Source organism: Apodemus sylvaticus, chromosome 9, assembly GCF_947179515.1.
Source record: "Apodemus sylvaticus chromosome 9, mApoSyl1.1, whole genome shotgun sequence".
Lineage (NCBI taxonomy): Eukaryota > Metazoa > Chordata > Mammalia > Rodentia > Muridae > Apodemus > Apodemus sylvaticus.
Window position 1 is genome coordinate 107,696,126 of NC_067480.1, and position 26,325 is coordinate 107,722,450.

The 26,325-nt window shown below is 37.6% G+C and overlaps 1 protein-coding gene across 3 annotated transcripts in view; it reads right to left on the bottom strand.

The window, feature by feature from the left end:
- Rev1 (REV1 DNA directed polymerase) overlaps nt 1–26,325 on the bottom strand; it is a 72,725-nt gene that overhangs the window by 32,475 nt on the left and 13,925 nt on the right. For all 3 annotated transcript variants that reach the window (XM_052193059.1, XM_052193060.1, XM_052193058.1), the window contains exons 2-6: nt 20,528–20,591; nt 19,693–19,819; nt 11,005–11,173; nt 3,443–3,595; nt 792–1,495 (exon numbers count right to left, since the gene is read on the bottom strand). In XM_052193059.1, coding sequence (XP_052049019.1) covers nt 792–1,495; nt 3,443–3,595; nt 11,005–11,173; nt 19,693–19,819; nt 20,528–20,581 — 1,207 coding nt within the window. In that variant the 5' untranslated portion in view covers nt 20,582–20,591. The remainder of the gene's footprint in view (nt 1–791; nt 1,496–3,442; nt 3,596–11,004; nt 11,174–19,692; nt 19,820–20,527; nt 20,592–26,325) is intronic.

The window sequence follows — 26,325 nt, forward strand, 5'->3', positions numbered from 1 at the left end:
GATATAACAATCTTAACACTTATGGTGTTCAAAAAGCATTTTAACTAAAAACATGTTGGAATATATCAAACAAATATAACAGCAACAAACACACAGAAAGGCCCAATAACCTTCTAGAAGCCCATTAGCATCTTTCTCTCTATGCCTCCCTTCCACAGTTATAAAGATTACTATCACATAATCTTGGAAATTTCTTTTTGCCATACACCCACAAAAGAAAGCCAAACCCTTTGTCAAAAACAACCAAAACTTCAAACAGGATCTGAATTAGAATCTAGTTTAAGTAACAACTGTCACACAACTTGCTGTTAGATTTTAAGCACACACATAAACAATCTATGTAGATATAAAAACAATCTCACTAAGATTATCACTGTAAGTGCAACAGATATATGTCAGTGCTTAGTTTTTAACGAAGCAGGCTTCTAGAAATTCACAATTACCCTTACCAATCAACTTCATTTTCACTCACAGATAAAATATTATATTTATACAGTTCAAAGCCAACAATTTAAGGTCTACAGGAGGAAGGAATTCTTGGAACCCAGTTCTGACAGTGTGGAATGACCCAACATTTTCAGTCACCACAATTAAATCTGATATAAAAAACAGTGATAAAGTTTTCAGTTATATTTACTGTAACTTACATAACCTGGTATTCCTGGAGGCTTTTTTTTTTTTTTTTTTTTGGTTTTTCAAGATTAAAAAGTTTGTAATAATTAGAATACTAATGAAAACATCAGAACAAAATTAAATAGAACTGTTTTGAAGAAAACAATTTTAGTATCTACCTGTGTCAGTTACAACAAGGGAAGACCTGCCTGTTTTCACTTTTTTTAACTTTTCCCTTCCCGGAAAGATACCACTACTTTGTCTCTGTAGGGTATTGACAAACTCAGTCAATTCACATTTCCATGTTGAGATGTGATGCAGCCTTGAACGTGAATAGAAATCTGAAATGAAGTTGCAGTCTGATGGTTTGGATGGCACTGAAGGTGCTACTTTACTTAGAGTCAGAACAGAAGTGCTTTTTGTGCTTGAAGGCCCCTGAACAGTGGAGTGGTGAGCACCATTGATTTTAGTGTGACTGTGCAAAGATGGTGAGAGAGAATTAGTTCTGTGTGGACTCCGCAAAGCATCTGCACTTCTGGTGCTGTGCTGCAAGTGCTGCACTGTGCAGTCTCTGAAGTCAGTGCTGCTCTTCTCTGCCCTCTTCTCCTCCTGCGCGGAGTCTAAAGAGAGCCTGCTAGCAACGCTGTTGCCCACAGGCACGGAGCAATCCTGTGTCTTTAAGGCACCATTTGAACTATGGGTGTGTCCATTAAAAATGACAGCGGTGTCTCTGGGATGCATCACTCCATTCTGTGTCCTTCCTGGGAACGTGTGTTCCGGGTCCTCAAGACTGAGACCGTCATTTGCACCGTCTCCATCCCAGCTGCTCAGTCCGTTTGCTTTCCCTTCACTTTCTGTCTCAGTCTTCTTAATTACGTGATTTCTAAAGTATAAGAAGAACCTAAGTTAATGTATAGGATTTGAAAGCTTAAAAAACAAATTCACTTTGTGATTTACTGTTTCCCTCTTAAATACTAAAAAGCTAAACCATAAACATATTTTTGTTTGAACAAAGGATAAGCCTTGTCCAAACTAAAGAAACATTGATATTTTCTTTTCTTTTCAAATAAAGAAAAAGTCTAAGTCACCTACTCCTTAAAGGCCTACTGACATTTATCAAGTACTGACATTACAGGCTGCACGGGCATATCCATTGCTGTTCTGAAACTCTCTCTAGAAAAACTGTCTCTCACCTCTGATTTCCAAAGCAGGTGTTGTCCTTTGCTTACTATGTGAATGACATCTGGCTTTTATAAGTGAACAGTAAGTCTTCCCTGAATCCCTGCTCCTAGTTTTACTCTGCTTTTTATATGAGCCATCCTCTAACACATTAAAGCCAGTACCACAACAGTGGGATTGAAGTCTCTGCTAGCTCCAGTCAGCCTGAGAGCTGGTAAAATGTTCAACTATGCAGTGTTAGCTAAGTACAATTTCTTTACAAGAAAAATGACAACACTTGAACAATTAACCCAGAAATGTGGATTTAGATTCCACAGATATCCAATGGCAATCCAGATCATATGGTGGTCACAGACTTACAAATGCAAGCAGGATCTATTACAAATGTTATACTAAATTCACATCCTGGCTAAATGTTATGTTTTGTTTTTTTAAGTAACATTAGTAAGGACAAATGGTAAGCAAATCTCTGAGAGTTCAAGGCCAGCCTGGTCTACAAAGTGAGTTACAGGATAGCCAGGGCTACACAGAGAAACCCTGTCTCGAAAATAAAACAAAACTCTGACAATTAGCTTTCTGGTGTCAAAATATTATGACTCTTGACATGATTAATAGTAGCACAACCAACAAAAATGCAAGAAAATCTATAGTTAATAATGCATGCTGTTTCTATGCTGGTACCTCAGACTAGACAAATGCACATTTGGAAAACAGCTGGGCAAAACACACATTTAAACAGCTAACAGAATTTTTATTTGTTTTAAGAAATCAGATCTCAAAGGTAAATTCTTCCTAAAACTAGCAACAGAAATAAAATTGAGAAAAATCTATTTTCTACTTGCATTGCTCTAAGGGCATATTTTGTGGTTTTCCTGTTATTAGTGTATTTTTTGACAGTATGTTAAAGACTATAGTTTGAAGTATATTAAAGAATTTTAGGGTGGACTTCTGGGTGAGACAAATTAACAGGTGACAAGAAGAAAAACTACAGAGGCAGTGATGCTGGGTCCTCCAGTGAGGTTCCTTATCTCCTGGGGAAAACCCAACTCCCACAGCAAGCAACTTAGACAGTGACAATGACCCACTTGATGCACAAGTTAAGGTCACTCTAAAAGAGAAGCCAATGCACTCAGAATTACTGCAATTAAAATTTAAATCAACATGTTAAAAAAAATACACAATAAAGTTTAGAGTCACAACTATAACTGAGAATCAACAGCTAATATATTTACAGACTTAAAATTACAAATGTTTAATTTTTCAAATTAAACAACCTGCAAATGTAAGTATTTTAATTATTTTTCTATGCATGGAGCATAAGGAAAGTACAGATTTTTTTTTTGAGAAAGTAACATGCTTTAGAAAGTTGCTTATCAGAAAATACTTTTCATGAAAATCCACAAAATAATTAAAATATCAGCTAATAAGAGAATTTAGCATAACTAGAAAAACTTGTTTACCCTGTACTTCTCTAACTTTATTACAAAACTGGCTCATTTATAGGAGAAATGAATGTCTATACATAATTTAAAATGTTTATGAAAGTTGAATGCCCAGCTTTTAAAATACTTGCTTCTATCTTCAGTAGAACAGGGACCATACTCACTACTAAAACCATTTTTTGTTGGCTTTCCAATGTATACAAACTTACACCCTGTTGTTGAGCTGTTTGGCTATATTGCTTGGACCTGGCACAGGATCCTCAGGTTTGCACACAGGATTGAAGTTGAGACTCTTCTGTGCGGCGGAGGGCTTGGTGTACAGCTGGTAGGGAACAGAGGACAAGAGTCTCCCTGCTTTGATGCTGAAACAAAAAGGCAATACCAAATCAGAGTTTCAGACTAGGTTCAAATGAGCTTCAAGAAAATCCAAAGTTAACAAGCCATCTGTTTCCTAGTGTATTTCTTCTCATCTGTTTTAGTAGTCATAATATACTATTAAATGCATTCCAAGTAAAAACTAAAATTCAAGAATATAGAACAAAATAATGAATTTATATTAAAATAATTAAATAACGTGTTTATCAGAGTTGTAAGAGACAAGAGATTATTTTGGTATGATCTCTAGTGGGCTGAAACATATTTAACCCCAAGTACAGGTCAAACACTATGATAAAAATCTAAGTGAATTCTAGCACCCCAATACTGAGTAATACTGGCACACTCAGTTTATACAACAGAGCTAAAACAAATTCAGTTTCTTGAAGCAGCAAGGGTCCCTTGAGGCTGAAGGCTAGCCTTGAACACTCCTGCCTCTACCGTCCAAGTGTTGGGATTACAGGCATATGCCAACCTATCTGTCTTCATTAAGATGATTAAATTGACTTTGCTTGCTAATAAATTATGAGTTACATTAGCTACTATCTATCTTTAAAATATAATTTCACTTTCAAATTTCAAATAATTGGCTAATAATATTTAGGTCAATAACCAAATGTTAAAACAGGTGGGAACATGTTTGCCTGTCTATCTGTCCCTCCCTGCCTTTCTTCCTCCCTTCCTTTCCTTCCTTCCCATCACATTTGAAGGGGAGGGAGGGAGGGAAGGAGGAAGGCAGAGGGGAAGAGAGGGAGGGAAGGATAGCTACAGAGAGAGACTGATGGACTCAGTTAAAGTCAGAGGACAGCTTATGGGAGCCATATTCTGACCTTCCACCATGTTGTACTGGGGAAACAAACTCAGATTGGCAGACTTGGCAGCCAGAGTCATATTATAGGAGACATTGCTGCAGCTTAGTTTATGTTTTTTTTCCACTAACTCTCTGGTTTATGAACCAAAAATAAATACTAAAACTTTCTCTTTAAAATTATTCAGGAAAATAATAAAAACCTAAATAAACATTTGTCTCATGAATCAAAAAGTCAATAGTTTTTAAATTTTCTTCTACCTTCTGCATAGCTTAAAAGAAACAAACTGTGGGAAACGATCAGAATGTCTTATAGACAACTACTTTCTAAACTTGAATCAACAATCATAACACCCTTGTGAGATACTCTGAAAATGAAACCAAGTAATTGTATAGCCATTGTCCTTTGTGAGTTTATACAGGTAGATATTTAATAATCCAACTGAATGTATCTAATACTACATCCAAATGCTGAAACTGCTAAATCATAGCTATGAAGAACACAAGCCAAAAAGGTTTACTTTTCATTCCCCTAAATGGATTATTAAGGCATGCCAAAATTGTACGTTACATTGTAATACCAGAACCCCAAATCCTCAAGTTAGCCGTTCGTTACTTTATATTCTTTGTCCCGACTATTTCCACCTAACTGCCTAAACGTGGATGTGCCTTACAATTCCATTTATGACAACTCACCTGCCCCCTGCATTCTCAAGCAGATACTTAACACTTAAAGGGAATCCTCTATAACTCTACATTCTTTTCAACATGGATGATAAAGGAGGGACAACACACAATCACACCCATGTAAATCACTTGCACATTTTAAGTAAAACCAAGAGGCAAAGAACAAATAAAATCCATAGTCTTGTACCTTAATGACCTCAATGACAGCAAGCAGGGTGAATCAAATTAACATTGAGCACCCAAGGGAATATAAGACCCAGTTCACCTCCTAAGTACCACGTAGCCCAGCAGAATTAGTCTTGTAAGTCCACAGAGAATGTTAGAACACAAGACAGCTAACTGAAATACAGCAGGTTTCAAGTCACAGATCCTTAGAGATGATTAGTAAAATGAGTTAGAACACAGAAAACAATATGTTAGCCAAAAATCCTTATAATTTGAAACCCAAGCAATCATATACCACTTGTACACTCAACTTATCCATTAATTAATAAACCTTTGGGTATATGGGCAGAAACATTTTATGAAAGCGTTGTTTTTTTTTTAATATTTATATTTCCAGCCAGGAAGATGATTCAGTCTTAAGTGCTGGCCACGCGAGTATGAGGAGCTGAGTTTGGATCACTAGCATTCATGCAGAAAGTCAGTTGGGCTGAGATATATCTGTAATTCCTGTTATTTTAGGTAAGTAGAAACAGGATTCCTGAAACTTAGTTCAGTCAGCCTAGCTAAAATAGTGAGCTAAGGTTCAATGAGACAATGTCTTTAAAAATATAAAATACCGGGTCTTTGCTCTAATGCCTGGCCTCAAACTCAGTATTTCTATATTCGTGTGCACTCCCGTGCTGCCATCCTTTAATGAGTGAGTACTGATTCCTGCTTTACCTTCCATGCAGGCCAGGTGAAATTCTCAAAGTGAACTTTATAACTCAGTTTTCTGAATTATATCCTACTCTTATCAACTGCCAATGACTTTAAATTAGCAGTTATAAGCAGATCCAAAATTTTTTAAGAAATTAAAATAAAAAATACCCTCTGCATTTGTAACAATAGAGCTTTGTTATATGAAAAGTTCTGCAAATCCACTATTGTCTAGTTGTAGCCAATGTTGTGGTCATTCTCTATCAGCAAACCACCATGGAATACCTGCACAACCATTCAGGTATAGACCTTCCGTTCTCAGGAGTGGGCTTCAGATAACAAAGGCTAAGGATTTCCTGAGAAAGTAATGAGGATCTTCTCTCCTTATTGCCTCAACAGTAAGGTGTCCTTATACACCCAGAATTGAAATCCATGCTGCCCATCCCAAATTACCTAAACTTTCTAGTCATAAACCTAAACAGCACAAGCTCAGAAAAAGAAAAAATATGGTTACAGCTTTCTGTTCTTTCTCCTATACACCATGTTTTCTTCATTCTCTATATTCTGAAGGGTAAGGAACATATATTTCACTTTTTTTTCCCCCACTTTTTATGTGGTTGGGAGATAGTCTGAAACACTTGTGTTAGCTAGAGTTAATCTAGAAAAATTATCTCAGAATGTGTAGGGATATAAAGAAAATAATGTAAGCATCAAAATTAATGTATAATACTTAACATTTATATTAATATAGTTAGAAGCCTAAGTTTTAGTCCGTGGCAATATAAAACCTACAGATTATAAGACATTATAAACAAACTAATGTACTGTTTGGGAAAAAGATCACCTCTTGGAATCAGTTCTACTAGCAAACTTGGTGAACTGGCTTAAGTGAAACAAAGCCAGCTCCTCCATCTATTTCCCATCAGTCACATGCAGTCTACACATGAACCTAACCGAAGGACAGATTCCCATGCTACAGGACTGAATACCAAGACCCTAGCTGAGAAAACCAGGAGCAATCAGTCAGTGTACTCCCAAGGTGTGTGACAGAACGGATGGGGCCATAGGATGATGTTCCGTACATCAGGCTTCAGAGTTTACTGTCTGTCCCATGGAAACAGCAAGACAACCATTTCAGTGATATAATTTCATACTTTACTGTACACAAACTGTTCTTTAAAGGACTCCCTGACTCTTGGCTGCCAAGACTTTATGCCTATAATATTCACTTAGGTTTAATGGCATACTTAGGGGACTCTAACGAAAGCAAAACTCTAAACACCTTTGAAACTGCTCAAAGAAAAAGAGAAAGATCAATTATAGAAAAGAACAGAATATACCAGCTGTTAAATAACAAATATGTGTACCAATAATCTTATTTAAATCTGCTGAGATCAACATGATTAGGAGTAGTGTACAAACCCAAGTCCTAGTATTTAACCAAAACTATTTAATGCTGTAGTAATATAAGAGATTTTTACATATCAAGATTTATGCTCCCACAAAAGATACATATACAAAATGATCCAGTTACCTGACCCTATTTCTCTATACCAAGGCTAGATAAATGGTATAGACACACACAGTAATCACAAAATCTGAATTCTAAATCTAGCTGTTTCTTTGACAAACCAGTGAGTTACTGACTTTATCTTCTCATTCAAAAATGAGGTCAACAGGCCATCTAAGTTACTTACACTCATTTAAAAGGATAATTGAGCAGTAACTCTGAGCTTTACTAAAACCTCGTTTTAAAATGTGTCACATCTCAGCTGCTTTACCTCTCATGGTATCTTCTTAGCTGAATTCAGGAAGGGCTGGTAAAGAGGCAGTAACTGTAATCACGGAATAAGTGTAAGCAGGTAAGCCATCTCCTGAGTTGCCTGTCAACTCTCCCTCAGTCTTTCCAAATCAAAGTGTCACAAACTCAGATCCACACTCTAGCCATGGTCACTGTCAGAATTGTCCATGATGACATTCTTCTTCTCTGGAGTGAAGCTAACTTTGTACCCTGAGAACTTCACATGAGTTTTATAAGGAGACACAGGGCTAAAAGCCACAATTATTCGTCCTACATAACAGAACACAGCGATGAGAGAAGGCATGAGAAGGATGGTGTTGGGACAGGCTTCACACTTAATCCCTCCAAGTTTACAGAGCTTTTATAGTCTGACAGATATGTCTGACTTTCTAGAAGTGGTAAAACATTACTAAACTTTTAGAATTTATTGAGGTTTACAGAATAAGTTAGTGATAATACTTTTTATCCAGTATGCCTCTACAACACACCCACTAAGTTTAGTTTGCACAAATGATTTGTAGTTTTCATACAACCACAAGATACATATTCACATCTGTTTTTTTATATTTATTATTTTGTTAGAAAGTAAAAGAGAGAAAGTGTGTGTGTGTGTATGTATGTGCGCACACGCACATTATGAGGACCCCACGTGGGTTCTCATACTTGGCAATGAGCACCTTTATCTGCTGAGCCAACTCTGGAACCCATATTTCACAAAAGAGGAAGTAAACATTTCAGGTAAATATTAAAAGTTTCTAACTCCAAATTATATGAACAGAAAATTATTAAATTTGGACATGAACCCAAAAATCTCTTCAGAGTCCAAGGACCATCTTTCCTACTATCAAGCTGCTTCTCATGTTTAACAATTACATGACTTCATTCACTATATGCTGATGCATAAACTCTGTGGAGTACATTCATGATTTCTGTTAGAATTAGTTAAGGCTATAATTACAGAAAAAAAGGATTTGGGGGATGGAGAGATGGCCTATCAGTTAAAAACATGTACTAGTCTTGCAGAGGATCTGATACCCTCTTCTGGCCTCCAGGGCACATACATTTGATTCATGTAGATGCGTGCATAAACACAGTATGAAGTAAGAACTGTCTATTACAAGTTATTCTTTGACCTTTATGTGTGTGCTATCGCAGGTGCCCACATGCACACACACCTGACTTAGAAAGGTACTTTCTAAATTTGTTTCATTAGCATCTCATTATAGAATTTCACTGCGTTCTTACACTGAAATAGCATGTGTGTGCAAGCATTCATGTTGTGTGAACAGTGGGCAGCCTCAGGCACCCAGCCTGCACTTTCAGTCTTCTTTGAGCCAAGATACAAGGCTCCTTATGCACTGCTGTGCACATAAGACTGGCTAGCCTGAGGAAGACTCCATCCTCTGCCTCCAGTTACCACACAGGAGCATCAATTACAGATGTGTGCTGCAGATCTGGCACTTTATGGTTTTGAGATATATAAAGACCTTCATACTTCTGCAAGCAGATGACCTACTACTAAGCCATATGTAAAACTTCTCATACTACTTATTATAATTTATCCATGAATAAAGTTATGAGTTTAGTATTAATTCACTTATACTTACATGTATTTTTAAATTTTATGTATGTATACACACATGCACACACACACACACACACACACACACACACACGGCTTATATTATAAATTTAAGTTTCAGTTTATCACCAAAGTTCCTGAAGAACTATTTTAAATTAGAAAATGAGGGCTGGAGAGATGGCTTAGCAGTTAAGAGCACTTGACTGCTCTTCCGAAGGTCCTGAGTTCAAATCCCAGCAACCACGTGGTAGATCACAACCATCTATAATGAGATCTGATGCCCTCTTCTGGAGTGTCTGAAAACAGCTATAATGTACTTACATATAATAAATAATTAAGCTGGGCGGTGGCGCATGCCTGTAATCCCAACACTCTGGGAGGCAGAGGCAGGCGGATTTCTGAGTTCGAGGTCAGCCTCGAACTCTACAGAGTGAGTTCCAGGACAGCCAGGGCTATACAGAGAAACCCTGTCTCGAAAAAACCAAATCAAATAAATAAATAAGTAAATATTTTTTTAAAATTAGAAAATGTTAAGTAAATTAGCTCACTAGTTACATTTTGTCATTTCTAAATTAATAAGAGATAAGAAAGTATGATCAACAAAAATTAATAGGATCCAAATGCGATAGTTCCCAGCATTTAAGAGCCTGATGTAGGAGGATGGAGATGAGAACAAGGCTTGCCTGTGCTACTAAGACTCTGCCTTCAAAAACCCAAAAACAATATATGTTTTGAGGTATCTGGTTTTGTATACAACCTGTACAATGCCCTAGGTTTTTTTAATATTATTAAGGCAAAACAAAGTAACAGTATTGCAAACTGTCCTCCTTTGACCCTACTCTCAGAAATTCAGGTCCATATTAGCTTGCTAAATTAACATACCAAAGGGGTTTTAAAAACAGGCATATACTGCTTCCTTTGCTTTCTATTTCTTTGATAAATGCCATTACCAAAAGCAACTTGGAGAGTAAAGGGTTACTTAATCACACAGCTTACAGGCAAGCATGAAGTTATGCCAGGGCAGGAACTCAAGACAGAAACATGGTGGGCAGAACTTGAGGCAATGCCATACAGAAATGCTGCTTAACTGCTTGCTTTCCAGAGCTCACACTAGGCTGAGACACTCTACAAGAAAGTGAGATCACTCATCAAGAAAATGTTCCAGATTTGCCTATTGCCAATCTGATAGAGGAAATTTCTCAATTGAAGTTCCTTCTTCCCAAATGACTAACTTCTGTCAACTTAAAGACCAGCATAAACGCATTATAAAGAAAGATGCAATTCACTCTGTCTAAAGCTTACTATTTGTGTCTCCCAGTAGAAGCAATGTCTCATGAGGCAAGGCTTTGTCAGCCAGTACTCCCCAAGTACACTCTACCCACCAAACACCGAGCACACGAACACTTGCTGAACACATAGATAATGCATCTCCTGTCCAGTCCTACTGCCTACCTCTCACTGCTTGTCTGGACTGTCTCCTCTGCCTCCTGGCAGGTGAGTAGCAACACTACTGGCCACACTTCTGCACTGAAAAGGCTTCCAAGGCACACTGTGTGTAGGCTCAGTCAGTAGACACATGCCATTGGAAAGTAGGGTCAGATTTGTAACAGAAATAAGAAGCACTGCAGTTTTTAAAGCACTTACTGGTTAAACTTACCTTTCCACAATCCATTCTGGTCGAATTACTTTTTCCCCCTTTAATTCTTTAATTTTGGCATTAGGAAGATTTGTAGCAATAATGTGTGTTGTTTTGGATCTAGAATAATACACATGGTATTGACCTCCATGCAACATCATTAGATTTCTCAATTCCTCAGCAGAAGGATCTGTTAAAAAAGAAATCAGTATTGAAACATATTAACAGTACAAGGCAGCAAAATTCTAGGTTGTAATGATCCCTTAACTAAGATAACTTAAATAGACAACACTAGTTCACATTCTCCTTGGCTATGCTGCCATAAAACATAGCGAGGAGACAGTGACACAGTGATAGAGCTGTGCTGCCTTGACACATTATTTTCTTCTGGCTGCAAGAGACCAAGACAAAAACATCTATTGCTAAATAACATCTAGCAGAACAAGCAAAGACTTCACACAAGAGCCAATCCTAATAAGGCAAATGTTTACAACCTTTTAGCATATCTAATATTGAGACTTTATGTTTCAAAAAATTAACAACTATCCCTGCTCTTATCTGACTTCTCTACCCTGGGAGCAGCTCTCCCACCCTGGCCCCTCACCCCTGAAAATGTATGCCTGCTCCAAGGTGTCTCCACCTGTTTCTTGATCATAAGCACCTTCTCAGCTTCTGCCTCGTCTGCTGTGGAGTTGAATTGACCATAGACACTGCTGACAACTGAGGGCCTCAGCAGGTTGACACAATTTCCAAGTCAACACCATTTCAAGGATGACTGACACACACACACACACAAATATAAGTTATATATATATTGGGGGGTGGGTATATTTCGAGACAAGATTTCTCTGTGCAACCCTGGCTGTCCTGGAACTTGCTTTGTAGACCAGGGTGGCCTCAAACTCACTGAGATTCACCTGCCTCTGCCTTCTGAGTGTTGGAATTAAAGGCATGTGCCACCACTGCCCAGCCTTAAAAATATTTTGAAAGTTATCAATGAACTAATATCAACAGTATGTCTACACCTATGTAAAAACATCAGATTAAGAAATATCCTTTAAAATTTTATTTATTTCTTGTTATGTGTGTGCACATGATGTGTATGAGCACGCATTATACAAGACTAGTCTCTGAGCCTGCCATCATCCTGAGTTAAGCTGTACCTGTAGGTCACCCAGCTGAGCCTGTTGACTCTGTTGACGTTAGTTCACAGAGTCCAGGAGAGTCACTGGACGCTCTTCCTCTGAGCAACCAGACATGCTTCCCAACCAAGTAAATACAAGTTCTGCCCTCAGCATAACTGGCCTCAGGGTTAGAGTACATAGGATGGAAAGGCTAAGGGAAGGAAGGGGCTCCCTCTACACAGCCATTGAAGTCATTATCCACACTGTATACAGAGCTTCCAGTGTGGCTCCTGTAAGGGCATCCACATTTCTGCCTGAAACCCTTTACACACTGCTGTACAAGTAAGCCTAATAAATTCTTCATTTTTTAGGACAGTGATTCTCAACCTGTGGGCTACAAACCCAATGGGGAGGGTTAAATGATCCCATCACAGGGGTCATTTTTGACAATCAGAAAACACAGATATTTACATTATGATTCAGAACAGCAGCAAAATGACAGTTATGAAGTACAACAAAATAATTTTATTTTTTTGGGATCACCACATCATGAGGTTGGTATATTAAAGGGCTGGGGTATTAAAATGGCTGAGAATCACTGACTTAGGGCAAACTTTGGTTTATCATGGGACCTAATATGCCTCACTCACTGGGTGAAAATTCTCCCAATAGCAAACATGCCATAGCAGTTGTTTTTGAAGGGTAACAGGACAACCTTGTGAAACTGGTTCTCTGTCCACTTTTTGTAGGTAGAGGTTTGAATTGAGGTCACCAGATTTGGGAGGTGAACACTGCCCTGTGAGCCATCTCACTGGTCCCAAGCAATACAACCATTTCAATTGTGTCTCATATAGAAAACATTTTAAACACCTGAAACTTTGAAGATAAAAATTAATGTGAAGAGAGAGAGAGGGAGAATATACCCCTAACGTACTGGCAGAGTAAGGATACAACATGTAAAGTCAGAACAAACCTAGATTGAGAACAATTCTCTTCTTAAAATCTTATTATCCATATTACACATCAGATTATCATACCCAACAACAGCACATGCCTGATCAAGGCGAAGAACAGACTACCTCAAACATCTAGCAAACAAAGCTAACACCCCAGCCCCATTATGTAACCTCTTTGAATATATTAATTTAAGTAAATCAGAGGATGAAAAAGACAAGACTCTGAAAACCAACAAAATCCTTACCTACAAATCACCACTGACATTTTAGTGAAGCTCTGTTAAAAATAAGTTTCTGATATTCTGCAGTCATTCTACACAGGTGACTTCAGCAGAATTAAAAATAGCACTCATTTTAACAAGAAATTTTTATAAGGCAGTGTGCCAAAATTAGTTTCTAAAATTTCAGACTCTACAATTCTAAACAAGCAAATTATTCATTGGATTTATGCAAAAAGGTTTTTTAAAAATAAATAGTATCAATTCTAAGCAGATTAATTTTACAACAGTCCTTGAATTGACATAATGAAACACTTTCAAATCAAAGTACACCCTCCTGCCCAACAGGGTTTCTCTGTAAAGCATGTTGGCCTCCAACTTACAAAGATCCACCTGCCTCTGACTCTTAAGGGAACACACTACCATCACCCAGCAAATGTGCATTTTTTTAAATTTAACTTTATTTGTATGACTATTGCTTGTATGTATGTTGGTGCACAACATGCATGCATGGTACACAGAACAGCGCATGAACGGCTGTAAACTGCCACATGGGTACTAGGAATTGAACCTGAGTCCTCTGGAAAAGCGGTCCCATATTCTTAACTGCTTAACCATCTCTCTAGTCCCTCAATGTACATTGTTAATAGTCCATATACAGTATATAATATTTGTATTTACTATACAAATGTATAGTAAAGAGAATTATAAAAAGACTGAAAACATCTGATTACTTTCCTATTACATTTTATATTTACTTCCTCTAATTTTCACAGCACTGTCATGAAGGAATATTATGCCTGTTTTATAGAAAAACAAAGATTAGAAAAGTTAAGCTAATCTACAGTCGTACATATATAGTCAAAGACTCACAATTCAAAATCAGGCTCATGTCTCAAGAAACTCACACCTGATTAACAGTTAAATAAAAAAAGAATTTTTTCAGTGATTATAGAAACTTAAACTTGTATTTGCTCAGCAGCTGCTCTACGGCAGTTCTGCCTCCAGCAGGGGTCTCTCTGGTCTGTCTCTCTCTCTGTCTCTGTCTCTGTCTCTCTCTCTCTCTCTCTCTCTCTCTCTCTCTCTCTCTCTCTCTCTCTCTCTCTCTCGCACAATGTGCTCCCTCAACAACAAGCTCCACCAGCTGTGTAAACTTTGACTTTTACAGCAATAATCCTAAACAGTCTACCTGGTAGGATTAGGCACCAATTTCCTTAAGTGACAAAGTTTTTGTAACTTTAAAAAAACAACTGCTCACTCTGTGTGTGTGTGTGTGTGTGTGTGTGTGTGTGTGTGTGTGTCTAGATAATAGAAGAGTACCATGGCATGCATACAGCAGAAGTCTGTTCTTTCCTGTTATATGAGTTCCAGGAATGAAATTTCAGGTCCATCAGGCTCAGCTGCAAGCATTGTAACCTGCTCAAACATCTCACCAGCATGCATGCATGTGCACTTTTAAATATACAATCCTGATATAAAGTATTTTCAGTAAGTGTTTGCTAAGGGCTAGGGGTGGTAATTCAATGGAGAATGCTTGGCTCATATGCATAAGGTCCTAGGTTGAATCCCCAGTACTGGCTCCCAAAATAAAGCAAGTATTTACTAAAAAAAAGGAAAGGTAAATTTTATTGTCTCCAAAGATGGTAAACTTTTTTCCTTTCTTGTTAGTAAGCACTTATTGGGCTGGGTGATGGTGGTGCACACTTTTAAACCAAGTATTCTGGGCAGGTGGGGCTCTCTGAATTCAAGGCTAGCCAGGGCTATGGAGAAACCCTGTCTCAAAAACCATACATACATATTGGTATGTTCATTTTGACAGTATCAACATATACATCAAGCTTAAACCAAACACCCAGCTCTCTGGAGTGCAAAATAAAACTATTCTGAAACCATAACCAAGTAAAAGTAACTTAGGAAAGAAAACTAGCTTCTAGTGGGTCTTCCTTAGAACAAGCACTCTGAAGCTGCTATTATTAAAAGGCATTTCATCTGCAAACACAAGGTAACTCAAACGAGGTTGGTAGTCTACCCTCAACTTATGTATTGTCTACTCTGTCTTCCCACTTACTGTGTAGATATGATAATGGTCAAGGCGTATTTGTGTAAAAGTCTGTGACCTCTAACCTTTAGTTAGATATGGCCCCCTTCAAGACTAAAGGCAAAGCCATAATCGTGAATCCTGCGAGAATCCTCTAAGATGACTACATGAGAAATAATCATCTTATAGGATTACTGTTCCTCTCAAGCAATGAGAGTGATATCTTACAGGACTATCTTGCAAGATCAGACCTGAGACAATAGTCAGCCAGACCGCTGGCCTGGAATTCACTATGTGCCCAGGCTAGCATGCAATTTCCTTTTCCTGATTCTACCAACTTTTCAACTCTAAACAGTGTATTGCAACAGGTGGCTGAGCCGAGCCTGTTGGAACTCCAAGAAATCAAAAAAGGGCAAAACTTGCAATAATGATCTTGCTTCACTATTAGAATTTCAGTTGAACCTCTCGGTATTTTCAGTTCAACAAATTAATAGTGTCAGTCCTCCTTAACAAAAACCACACACAGAGGCTCAATGTCTCTGTCAGGGACTAATGAAAAAGAACAGAGATTCACTTAAGGAGTAAAATGACACATTTTTATCTTTTTTTTCTTAAGGCCACACTTTTTTTAAAAGATCTATTTATTATTATATCTAAGTACACTGTAGCTATCTTCAGACACTCCAGAAGAGGGTGTCAGATCCCATTACGGATGGATGTGAGCCACCATGTGGTTGCTGGGATTTGAACTCAGAACCTCTGGAAGAGCAGTCAGTGCTCTTATCCTCTGAGCCATCTCTCCAGCCCAACACATTTTTATCAAGTCACACTTCCCTGATACCATGTAGATTAACAACAAAACAATGTAACCAATGAAACAACCAAAAGAATGTCAGTATCTCAAGGACAGCCTGGTGTACCCAATAAAATCCTGTCTCCATACTGTAAGAAACAAAGTGTCCTAAGTACAAAGTATTTTTGTAAACTTGACATGCCAGAACTATCTGGGAAAAGGTCTCTTAATTGAAAAACTGCTTCTATAAGGCTGGCCTATAGAAAGGTCTGTCAGACATTTTCCTGATTACTGACTGATGTGAGAGGGCCCAGTCTATTATGGATGCTGCTGCCCCTCGGCATGTGGTTCTGGGTTGTATCAGAAAGCAAGTTGTGTAATCCGGTGAACTGGGCTTCAGTTCCCTGCCTTGCCTTCTTTCAGGGATAAAACTGTTGCCTCAAAGTGTTAGCAGAATAAACCCCTATCCCCTCAAGTTGCTCTTAAACATGGTGTTTTATTTATCACAGTCACCTGTCATGAAGAAAGAGGTCTTTGGTTCAAACCACTCCAGTAGGGTAATATTAAAACTGGGAGTGTCTTCCCAAGGACACCCTCCAGGCATCAACTGCCTTTCCTTTTTCTTAGTCTCACATTTCTTCCCATGTTATATAACTTACACAGATACTAAGTTTTAACAGTCATAGTATGATGTAGTTTGTAAAGGGGCAATCTTAGGATGATGTTTAGTTTTGTATTACAGAAAAACTAGTAAAATTTATAGTATGTGCTAACTGCAATAAATAAAAGGAACAGAGAATGAAAAGAAAATGGTCATTTATATAAGCATATGATTGAAAATATTTTAATTCTAATATAAATATATTAGAATCACTTTTATCCATTTTTAATACAAATAATATTAAACATAAATGTGATGACTATTGATTATCAACTTCACTGGATTAAGGAGTACCTAAAGAATTAATGAAGCACATCTCTCTGGGCGTGTCTAATGGCCATTCCAGAGATAATTAATACAATACATGCAGTGAACAGAGAGAAAGCTGGAAAGGGCCTCAACAACTGGAGGGAGCCAGAGGATTCTTTTTTTTTTTTCTTTTTTTTTTTATTCGATATATTTTTTATTTACATTTCAAATGATTTCCCCTTTTCTAGACCAGAGGATTCTTTAAGGAATAACATTTTGAAAAGACAGACACAACAAAGAGAGGAAGCAAAAGAAAAACAGCTAATCAAAGGCTCTCTGGGTGTTCTCTGGTCTACCAATTCACAAAGAAGCTTCCTGACAAAGAAAGGTAAAACTCAGGTTTCAAAGAAAATGTTTCTAGCAGTGATGAGATACAATTAGATACTACAGACTGGCATAGAGAAAGGAAAAATCTAAGTTGGTCTGCATCTTTGTGGATAACTCCCAAATGCACTTCACAGGAAAGGGGAATCATCAGAGGCAAAGAACAGAAACAAAATTCCATAAATATAAAAACAGAGTCATAAAATCTGAGTAAGCCTGTTGACAAAGAATATAAACATTAAGAGCAAAGCCAAATAACACTAGCACACCTCTAATCAAAACTAAGCAAGCCTGTTTACCCAGCTCCCACAGGCTTCCTACAGCACTCTCCTCTGGTGCACATCCAACTCACAGGAAGGATTTGTTCCAAAACCAACATTCTCTATCAACCACTGTATCTTTTAAACAGTTCCTAATACTCAAGGAAAATCTACAATATATTTTAGATCAACTCAATTCAAATAAAGTAAAATAGGAGAAAAGATTCACTAGCTAGAAAACATAGAAAAGATGTCAATTCTACCAACTGATCTGTATGGTTAACACTACTTAATATCCAAGCCCTAAGCAAGGTTATTTTGTATACGTAGAATTAATTCTGGAATTTATTCTAAAGCCTGTATTGGTAGGCCCATGACCAGGATAGCCAAACAAACTTCATTAAGAAGAAGCAAGGAGAGACGTCTACAGTAAGACTCACTCCAAGGGAGCAATAACTGAAGACTATGGGACTACTGTTAAAGGAACAGACATAGAGTAGAATAGTCAGGGAGAACAGTGACAAACAACTATAGTCCCAATACCAGAGAAGCTGAGTAGTACATATTCAAAGCTAGCCTGAGCTACACAGCAGGGCTCTGTCTCAATTTAAAAAAAAAAAAAAAAAAGTAAAGAACTCAGAAATGCATGCACTCAAACATGTGCCAATGATATTTAAAAAAAAACTTTCTTATTCTTGTGTATGATGGGGGAGGGGTGCACATGTGTGCAGCAGCCAGGTGTAGAGCTCACAGGCCAGCTCTTTGTGTTGGTTCTCTCCTTCACCTTTACATGGTTCCCAGGGGTCCAACTCAGTTTATCAGGCTTACACAGAAAGTACTTTTTACCCAGGACCCATCTTGCCAATCCCCAAATGATTTTTTGCCTAATGTACAAAAGTAATTCAAGGGGAAACAGGTAATTTAACATAGAGCACTAGATCAAATGAAACCAAACCTCAAAACTATGAACTCTTTTAGAGGAGATCTAAAAACACAATTCATGAAATGGATTACCCACCCAATGATGACTGCAGAGATGGAGGCTGTCTGGGCAAATAAGGGTGCTTACTGACAAACCTGACACTCTGAATTCAATCCCTGAACCCACTGGGTAAAAGGAAGAACAACTGATTCCTACAAGCTGTTCTCCGACCTCCATATAATGCACATTTTTTAATTATAAAAGTGGTTAAATTGTTACTTATTAAAATTATATGTTTGGTCCAGAAAAAAAAGATAAAAACTAAAACACTTGAAAAATGTTTAGCAACCCACATGCACAATAGTGAGACTTAGCTAGAGCAGAGGCTCTCACCCTTCCTAATACTATACCCCTTTAATAAAGTTCCTAATGTTGTGGTGACCCCCAACTATAAAATTATTTTTGTTGCTACATCATAACTGTAATTTTGCAGCATTATCAGTCTTTCTTGGTCCAGCATTTTCTGACTATGGCCCCATCCCTCCTTTTAGAAATAGTAATGTCTATCTGTTCCATTGTATGTTGAAATTAATTCACTTTTAGAATTCACAGGGTTTCATTGAGACTGTAGAAGACTATGGGGGCTTCTGAAGTAGGAATTAAATACCCTTTGCATTATAATAATGGTCTCTGAGCCTTTGGGGCCTGAAAGTGGAATGTAGTGGTCTGAATGAGAATGTCTCCCATAGACTCAAATATCTGAACCCCGGTGGTGACTTTACAGGCTATATCTTGCTAGAAATAGGCTCTCAGAGTATATAGACTATATATAGACTAGCCTCAATTTCAGTTCACTCTCTCTGCTTCATGTCTGGGGCTTAACATGTGATCTCTCAGCTCCCTGCCATGATGGTCTCATCCCTCTGGAAACACAAGCCAAAATAAACTCTTTCTTCCATGAATTGCCCTGGTCATGGAATTTTATTACAGCAATAGAAAAGTAAAAATACAGATAATAAATAACTGGAGAAGATGAAAAAAAAATTCTCAATCCTAAAAAGTTCATGATAAAATTGGGCACCAAAAAAATAAGAAGAACTCAACCTGTATATCCATTAACGTAGATGGCAACTCCACTAAATATTGCAGATGCTGTCCCATCCTTCTGCTTAGCAGCATCTGAGCGGAACTGCTCCTCCAGCTTCTGGACCTTGGCAGCCATGTACCCGCCCTACAACAAAAATGGAATGCCAATAAACAACCGTTACTGCTCCCCTGCCACATACTTTTAACTTAAAAATCCTGACAGATTTACAAATACAGTCTCACTTTAACCTTAAAATAATTAGGCTTGACTGTTTTATTATGTCTACAAAGTAAGACTATAGGTGACAACTGCTGGTATATACTTTGTCCAAACAGCAAATCACTTGCTTTTACTATTAAAGTTTTATATGTTCACTATAATTGTTTTCAGAAAACAGAGATATATAAAGAAAATTATGACTGATGCAACACCATTCACTAACATTTTGGGAAACTATTTCAAGCCTTTCTGTCTCACAACACTAGTCACAATCACAGGTGATATTCCTTTATTCCCACTTCTTTCCTCACAACCATCACTCCAGGTTAACATATAAAGCTAAGCAATAACTGCAGTGTTTTACTATATACAGACAACACCCTATTTACTGGATACTTACATAGTTTTTCCTATTTCTCAGTATTATTACCAATGCTGAGTTAAATTAAAATATATTATTCTTGACAGTAAAATAACAGTTCAAGGGTTAGGGTTTATGGACAGTGTTACGGTTTTCAATGCATTGTGAAAACAGAAAGATCAATAATGAAGTCACACATTATACCTTAAGGCATGTGATAAACTAAAAACAACAGAACCCATCTGGACATTTAAGTACTCATTAAGACACACCCATTTCTCCCAGCCATCATGCTCTGCTCTCTTCCTCCATCCACCTCGCCTCATGGTGGAACTTCTGTATGGAGAGAAAAAAAAGTCAGTCTCATTCCATGATGTACTACTCTTCACTGACATTCTATCAAGAAAAATGGGAAATGTGAAAATTCAAGCATTCAGTGAACACAGACACAAGTTCAATGCCAAGTAAACCTCATCAATGTGCCATCCTCAGGTGGCTTTCCCAGGGACACTGTCCACAGCACCCTCCCTACACGGTTAAGCCTCATGTTTAAACACTTTTCAACTGGGTATGAAGGGCTTCATGGGGAAAGGATCCACATACTCCTTAATAACACTTAACATTCACTTTGCATAAAACATCAATAAACCCAACTAACACAATCACATTTACTTGTTACCGCTAATTAATCTACTAAGTCCCTTCATCATCTGACACAGAATGACTCTTAAATTGTGTCACACTAGTCACTCAGGAATGCACATACAGTATGACACATCTGTCCTACAAAATGTCTCCCTAAGAAGTTCATCAAAAGAGTGCATCATAGGGGAATGATTATCTTGATAACAAATTAATAGATCTGGCGTTCTTAAAGCCACACTTAACTGCCACACAGTACCAAGATCACCAAATCATGGCTGTTTCCAGCTCAGGCTTAGGGACTGAAAAGCCAGTTAAGTCAAAGAACAAAAGAATTCACTAAACGAAACGAATTCTTACAAAGTCAAGTTCTTCTAGCCACAAGTTGGGCTATCACTGAATTATTTTTCATAAATTAATACAATATTTATATTTTTATGTAATTATATAGGTTTATATCAAAGATTATTATATAAAGCCTATGTATTCTATCAAAGTTAAGTTAGCTTTAGTATGATTTATGAGAATATTTAACACTTAAAACATACTTTATCCACACATACAGATACTGTTTCAAATACACTTGGTTCTTGAAATGCCTTTTGATTTTGGTTTCTCTTGTATTAACACATGAAAGATGGCTAAAAGACATGCAGAAATTTCCAGCTAAAGTCCCAGTAGTGAAACAAGCCACCGGGTGGTGGTGGCACACACCTTTAATCCCAGCACTTGGGAGGCAGAGGCAGGCGGATTTCTGAGTTCGAGGCCAGCCTGGTCTACAGAGTGAGTTCCAGGACAGCCAGGGCTATACAGAGAAACCCTGTCTCGAAAAACAAAACAAAACAAAAAGAGAAACAAGACAATTTAAATGTTTTAGGGGCATATGTATAAAGAGGCCCTGAGAATGAAATACTAATTCTGTAGACATTTTGCTTTTAAATGTGCTATAGGCAGGTGCAGGGTGTTCAATGGTGTATCATTATCAAGCCCAGAACTGTCATAGGCTTCTCTTAAATTCTCCTTAAGTAGCTTATTTGCCAGTCCTAAAAACTTCATCCCTTAAGAGTCAAAGAAATTTCTAATACAAAATTACTGGTTCAAAGACACTCTCAATCTATGCATCTACTTTTATAAGCAAATGACTTGAGAATTCTGCCACTGTGTATGTAACAGTCATTAAATGTAGCTATCTGCAGCCATCAGAATGAGAATGTTCCCACAGACTCAGATATTTGAACACTTAGTCAGCTGGTGGTACTGTTTGGAAAGGCTTAACAGGTATGGCCTTGCTGGAGGAAGTGTGTCCCATGAGGTAAGCTCTGAGAGGTTAAAGACTGTTGCCATATCCAGTCTACACTCTGCTTCATGCTTTGTGGCTGAAGATGTGAGATCTCCGCATTCTGCTCCAGCTGCCAGGCCTGCTGCTTACTGACATGCTTCCCATGAGGGACATCAACAGTCTGATGTTATGAAGGCATTTTCTCAATTGAGGCTCCCTTCTCTCAGATGACTGTATTTTATGTTAACCTGACATAAAACTAGCTTACACATTCATATAAACCCATTCATGTTTCACTGAGACCAACAAAAATCTTGTTTCATATACTCAAAATACTATAATGGAAATATAATAAGTTGCCATTAACTGTTCATGTGATTGAGTAGTCAGAGTGTTTCAGGCCAGTCAGGGCTACACAGGGAGAGCCTGTTCAGTCAAAACAACAACAAAGTCTTTTTCCAAGACTGGAAAGATGGTTCAGGGGCTGAGAACATACTAGTTCTGCAGAGGACCAGAGCCTGGCTGAAGCAATCACATCTGGAAGTTCACAACCACCTCTAATTCCAGCTCCAAGAGATCTAACATATGCTCTGCGTGCCACTAGCCCCTACATTCCCCCGTGTACACAACCAAGTTTCTGCTACAAACACTATATATACTTATAATTAAAATAAAAACATGAATCCCTGACCAAAAAAATTCTGAAAATTCAGAATCAAATTCTGAACAAAGAAGATCATAAACAACTCTCCTACAAGTGGTACAGACAAAAGCAGCAATTGGACCACATTTGATAGCAATAAGAATCACACAGTATATGGGTATTAACTACAAATCATTTATAGGTAGTATGGTATTAAATAAGGAGCTAAGTAAAATTCTATTCTTATACTCTATAATGTGTCATAAAGGGTAAACTTCTGCTAATCCATAAAGATCATCAAAAAAGAAGTGGTTTATCAATGTCTGCAGTCTTAGCTATAGAAAGGTTGTCCACTCCAAGAGAATGGTCTATTTATTTAAATAAGACTTTATCTAAAGGAAGGAGGGCAATGGATCAGGATACAAACAACCTGACAGAATTTCTTCCTCAGTTGTAACTACTCTTTTCAGTTACAATGTGTCCTCTTCACTATGCCTATTCATTAAGAAGCAATGGCCCAGCCAAGCTGCCCTGAGCAGTCTGCTAGCCCAAAGAGATCACCATTCTCCTGTCAACTCCACCTCCACCTAAGACTCCTGAACCATACAGAACTGCAGGTCCAGAAACATAGTCCAAGGATACCCATCAGAGGCCTGCCACACCAGGGTCATCCAGGTTAACCTACCTCCCAATGCCTACTACTACAAGAACATCCAGGAACCAAAAACATCCAGATGGCTAAAGGCCTTCAAAAGAACACAAACAACAAAAGGCAATAAGCCACCTCCAAAATACAGCTACCCCACTGTAGAAAGCTCTGGATATCCCAACACAACTGAAACACACACATACACACAAAAATGACCTAAAATCCAATCTTATAAAGCTGATAAGGGCCTTTATAGAGGAGATGAATAAATCCCTTTTAAAAAATATAGGAAAATACAATCAAACAGAGGTCTTTAAAGAGAAAGCAAAATAAAAATCCCTTAAAGATATACAAGAAAATGCAATTAAACTAGAATCATTAAAGAAAACACAAACTAAGGGAATCCTGGAAATGGAAAACCTAAGGAAGAGAACAGGAACAAGAGATGCAAGCATTATCAACAGAATACAGGAGATGGAAGAGAGACTCTCAGGCAGAGAAAATACAATAGAAGAAATAAATCAGTCAAAGAAAATGTTAAAGCTAAAAAATTCCTGACACAAAACATCCAGAAAACACTTTACAGGAATAGAAGTGAAGAGCCCCAGCTCTAAGGACCAGAAAACATTCTCAACAAAATCATAGAAGAAAACTTTCCCAATCTAAAGAAAGATATGTCTATAAATGTAGAAACTTATAGAACCCCAATTAGATTGGACCAGAAAAGAAAATCCTCCTGGTACATAATAATTAAAACACAAAATCTACACAACAAAAGATTGAATATCAAAAACAGCAAGGGAAAAAGGCCTAGGTACATACAAAGGCGGACCTATCAGAACCACACCTGACTTCTCAACAGAGACTCTAATAAAAGCTAGAAGGGCCTGGGCAGATATCCTGCAACCTCTAAAAAAAACCACAGGTGCCAACCTAGACTATTATACCCAGCAAAACTCTCAATCACCACAGATGGAGAAAATAAGACATTTCAAGACAAATCCATATTCAGACAATATCTATCCACAAATTCAGCCCTACAAAAAATACTAGAAGGAAAACTCCAACCCAATCGGAATGGCTACACATAAGAAAACACAGAAAATAAGTAGTAAGTAATCCCATACCAGCAAAAACAAGGAAAGCGCAAACACACAAACACACACCACCACCACCACCACCACCACCACCACCAAAATAAAAGGAATAGCAATTACTGGTCATTAATATCTCTCAATATCAATGGACTTAGTCTCCTAATAAAAAGACACAGGCTAACAGGATACAAAACAGGATCCATCATTCTGAGTATACAAGAAACACACCTCAGCATTAAAGGTAGTCCTTAACTCAAAGTAAAGGGCTGGAAACTGAAGTTTTCCAAGCAAACAGACCCAAGAAACAAGCTGGAGTAGCCATTCTAATATCTAATAATTAGACTTTCAACCAAAATTAACAGAGAGACAGGGAAGGACACCTCAGAATCAAAGGAAAAATCTACCAAGATGACATCTCAATTCTGAACATTTATACCCCGAACACAAGGACACCCACATTTGTAAAAGAAACACTGCTAAAGCTTAAATCATACATCAAACCCAGCACATTAGTAGTGGGAGACTTCAACACCCCACTCTCACCAACTGACAGGTCATCCAGACAAAAACAATGAAACTAACAGACATCATGTATCAAATGGACCTAACAGACATCTAAGGAATATTTCACCCAAACACAAAAGAATACATACACCTTCTTAGCACCTCATAAATCCTTCTCCAAAATTATCATATAGTCAATCACAAAGCAAGCCTCAACAGATCTAAGAAAATTGCAATAACCCCTTGTATCTCACCAGACCACCATGAATTAAAGCTGGACTTCAACAACAGAAACACATTTAACTTCGGTAAGTGGTATCTGTCTAGAAAATCATACATGTTGTTAAGATTTTCCAATTTTGTGTTCAAGGTGCTTAAAAAAAAAAAAAACTTTGATAAAATCCAACACCCCTTCATGTTAATGGTTATTAGAGAAATCAGGGATACTGGACACATTCTAAAATCAAAGCAATATACAGCAAGCTAATATCCAACATCAAAATAAATGGAGAGAAAAGCACTCCAGTAAAATCAGGGACAAGACAAGGCTGCTCACTCTCTCCCTATCTATCTATTCAACACAGTACTTGAAGTTCTAGCCAGAGCAATAAGACAACTAAAGGAGATCAAGGGAATACAAATTGGAAAGGAAGACATCAAGGTATCACTATTTGCAGATGATATGATAATATATATAAGTGACCCCAAAATTCTACAAGAGAACTCCTACACCTGATAAACAGCTTCACACAAGTAGCTGAATACAAAATTAACAGAAAGAAATAAATCAGTTGCTCTCTTTTATACAAATGATAAATTAGGGAAACAACACCCTTTACAATAAACACAAATAATATAAAATATTTTGGTGTAACTCTAACTAAACAAGTGAAAGATCTGTACAAGAACTTCAAGTCCTTGAAGAAAGAAACTGAAGATATCAAAAGATGGAAATATCTCCCATGCTCATGGAAAGGTAGAATTAACATACTAAAAATGGCCATTTTACCAAAAATAATCTACAAGGCAATCCCCATCAAAATTCCAACACAACTTTTTACAGACCTTGAAAGACCAATTCTCAGCTTCATATGGAAAAACAAAAATCCGCAAGATAGCCAAACAATCCTGACCACTAAAAGAACTTCGGGAGGAAATCACTATATCTGACCTTAAACAATTTTTATTGACTACAGAGCAATAGTGATAAAAACTGCATGGTATTGGTACAGAAACAGACATGTTGATCAATGGAA